This window comes from Anneissia japonica, unplaced genomic scaffold (genome assembly GCF_011630105.1).
Source record: "Anneissia japonica isolate Jap-2015-1 unplaced genomic scaffold, ASM1163010v1 scaffold685_len2926416_cov193, whole genome shotgun sequence".
Lineage (NCBI taxonomy): Eukaryota > Metazoa > Echinodermata > Crinoidea > Comatulida > Comatulidae > Anneissia > Anneissia japonica.
Window position 1 is genome coordinate 2,319,839 of NW_022692922.1, and position 2,581 is coordinate 2,322,419.

General features: G+C 35.5%; 1 protein-coding gene across 1 annotated transcript; it reads right to left on the bottom strand.

Annotated features, from left to right (window-relative positions):
• Window positions 1-283: 283 nt before the first annotated feature.
• On the bottom strand, window positions 284-1,782 carry LOC117100526 (heparan sulfate glucosamine 3-O-sulfotransferase 1-like). The gene has a single exon (XM_033240286.1). It carries the CDS (start codon window positions 1,511-1,513, stop codon window positions 476-478), a length of 1,038 nt encoding a protein of 345 aa, XP_033096177.1. The 5' UTR covers window positions 1,514-1,782; the 3' UTR covers window positions 284-475.
• Window positions 1,783-2,581: the final 799 nt, after the last annotated feature.

Genomic DNA, 2,581 nt, shown 5'->3' on the forward strand with positions numbered 1-2,581 from the left:
TACTACACTCTTTACATTCACCAATAAAATTTTATTTTTATTTTCTCCTCCGTCTAGATGTTTTTTGCAAAACTATCTGTAAGAAAACAATATTATTTTATTCCGCCTTCCTCTGACAATTAATCTTTAAAACAAAAGTTTGAAACAAGGTAAAAAAAAATCCTCACCAAACTAAAATAGACTCCCAGGGGGATTGTGTGTCCAGTAACTGCTGGACATGTTTGTTTTTTTTGGCCCCTTTTAACTCATCCATGCTTTCTATGTTGGCAATTCACTAGAATAACTGGTATTATCAGATTGTTCTGACTTTTTAGTAAACTTTCTAGGACAGGTCTTATCTAGCAGCTTTCTGTGTTGGCAATGCATTTGATGACTCAACTAGGATAGGTCAAATTACGTTAGAGTACGGTTGAAGGTTATCAAATCCATTAATGTTTTCTTTCCTATCTACTGTACAATCTCAGAATATCAATTATCATTGATTCATCCATGCAAATCTCTTTCCAATTAGTTTCGCAAATGCATTGTTGTATGGCCTATAAAAATCGTATAACTTCTTTTGTAACTGAGGGTTTAACTGCGCTTTGGGTAGGAAACCGGGCGTGCTCTTTGCGGGACATGGCCGAGGTTTACCTTTCATGCAGGATCCATGCCTACTTTCATCAAAATAAAACATATCCGCTCTAAAATACGACTTTAAACCTAAGAACTGTTCTGCTCGCTTCAGTTCCGTTAACACATCATTCTGAAGGTTATCGTGATTAATAACTAAGAACCGATCCCTCGGATAATATTTCAACCAGTTTTGAAAATGTGTAAAATAAAGACTTGTCCGAATGATCTCATTTGACGCATTGACCTCCCCGTTCGGAGTCAACACCAATTTTTCAAATTCACGCCCTTGCATTATCCCGTTTTGAGACAAATATTTTGTACGATCTACCCTGCCTTTAAATTTTCTTCGCTCTTGCAGCTCAGATTCATGGCGAAAATCTGAGATGGCTCGTTGTACTGGGTCTCTGACGCATAATACAAATTTAATGTCTTCTGGAAGTTCTTTCTGTATAAATAAAGGCGCGTCTTCAGTTACAAAATAACGTGGTGTTTTCTCAAAACTAATTTGGTCTTTTGTAGCAAATCCCATCCTCGATTTATAGTACCCAGTACCCTTTTCATGATTCCAATCAAAATAGTGAACTTCATTGCCTAGTGAGTGGCAGACTTCCGGATGCTGTTGAAAGAAAAACCCAAATGCATTCGTGCCGCTCTTTTTCGAGCCAATATTAATAACTTTTGGTAACTTCTGTTCGTAGCCAAGCTCCTTCATTGTTGATATTAACAACTTCCATTTCCCTTGAGGTGGCAACTGCTTGAAAGTCATGCGATTTTTAATTTCAAAGTATTTAATCCTTGTAAAAAACTTATGGTACAAATCATCATTCATCGTACTGAACACCTTCTTAAGTAGACGTTCGGATCGTGGATCTTTATTTGCTATTAAATATTCCGTCATAACTCCAGATTCTTTCTGTTTGTTAAAAGTATATTTTGATTCGATTTCAGGTTTTGAATGATTTCTAACATCGTTATCAGCTCCATTTTGAAATGCATCCTCAAATGATAACTCATCTAATGTATTATTTTCCCGATTCCCAAAGGAACTATATACAATTCCATCTACAACATGATCTCCTTGCTTGTAATTAAGGCCAGAATTGGATAGAAGTGCTTTTTTGCGATAGGAAAACTTGATTCTTTTTTTGTCCGATTCTAAGTTGAAATCTGTGTAGATGTGTATAAGAGACAGGTGTGTGCCCGGCTTAAATTGGTGTAATAACCGCAAAACAAAAATCACACACAGTTAGTAATATAGTACTTTGGTTACTCTTTGTGCATGCTGAGAACAGAAGGGGATGAGCACAAAAAATCATCTGAAACGAGGCCACCAGTGTCATAGCTAATACTGTATTTGCATGTTGACGAGAAAATGTGCCAAAAATAACCGCTCAAATATTATACAATGTTAACCGTTTATCTTAATCCATGTTTTTGGGGGACCCTGGTTCTACTACAAAATTTAACAATGTGTTTTTAATACTCCGGTTGAATAACCGGTTACGTTTGAGAGTAGAAACGAGCCATAGCTTAGTCAGGACTTCGAAAAAAGCAAAAGACATGGCGGCTATATTCCATCGTGAGACACATTAAGAATCATACTGCATGTCACTGACATAATCGCTTTAAAAAAAAATACATAAATTAATACAGAAATCACTATTAGCATTTTAAACTTTGACCTACAGTTATACAAGTGCAACAGAAAAATAATAGCACATCATCATAGCATTATATTAAGTATAGGCCTATAAAAATGATAGCTTAAAAAAAAAAATTAAAAAAAAGCTCCTAGCAGGAGCATATATTGGCTACTTTTAACTCATCCATCCTTTCTGTTTTGGCAATTCACTTGAATATTAAACTGTAGTATATACCTGATTGTTACTTTTTAATAAACTTTCTAGGACAGGTCTTATCTAGCAGCTTTCTGTGTTGGCAATGCATTTGATGACTCAACTAGGAT

Coding starts and splice junctions, on each gene's coding strand:
- LOC117100526 (XM_033240286.1), bottom strand. CDS start 1,513: ATGACGGAATATTTAATAGCAAATAAAGATCCACGATCCGAACGTCTA.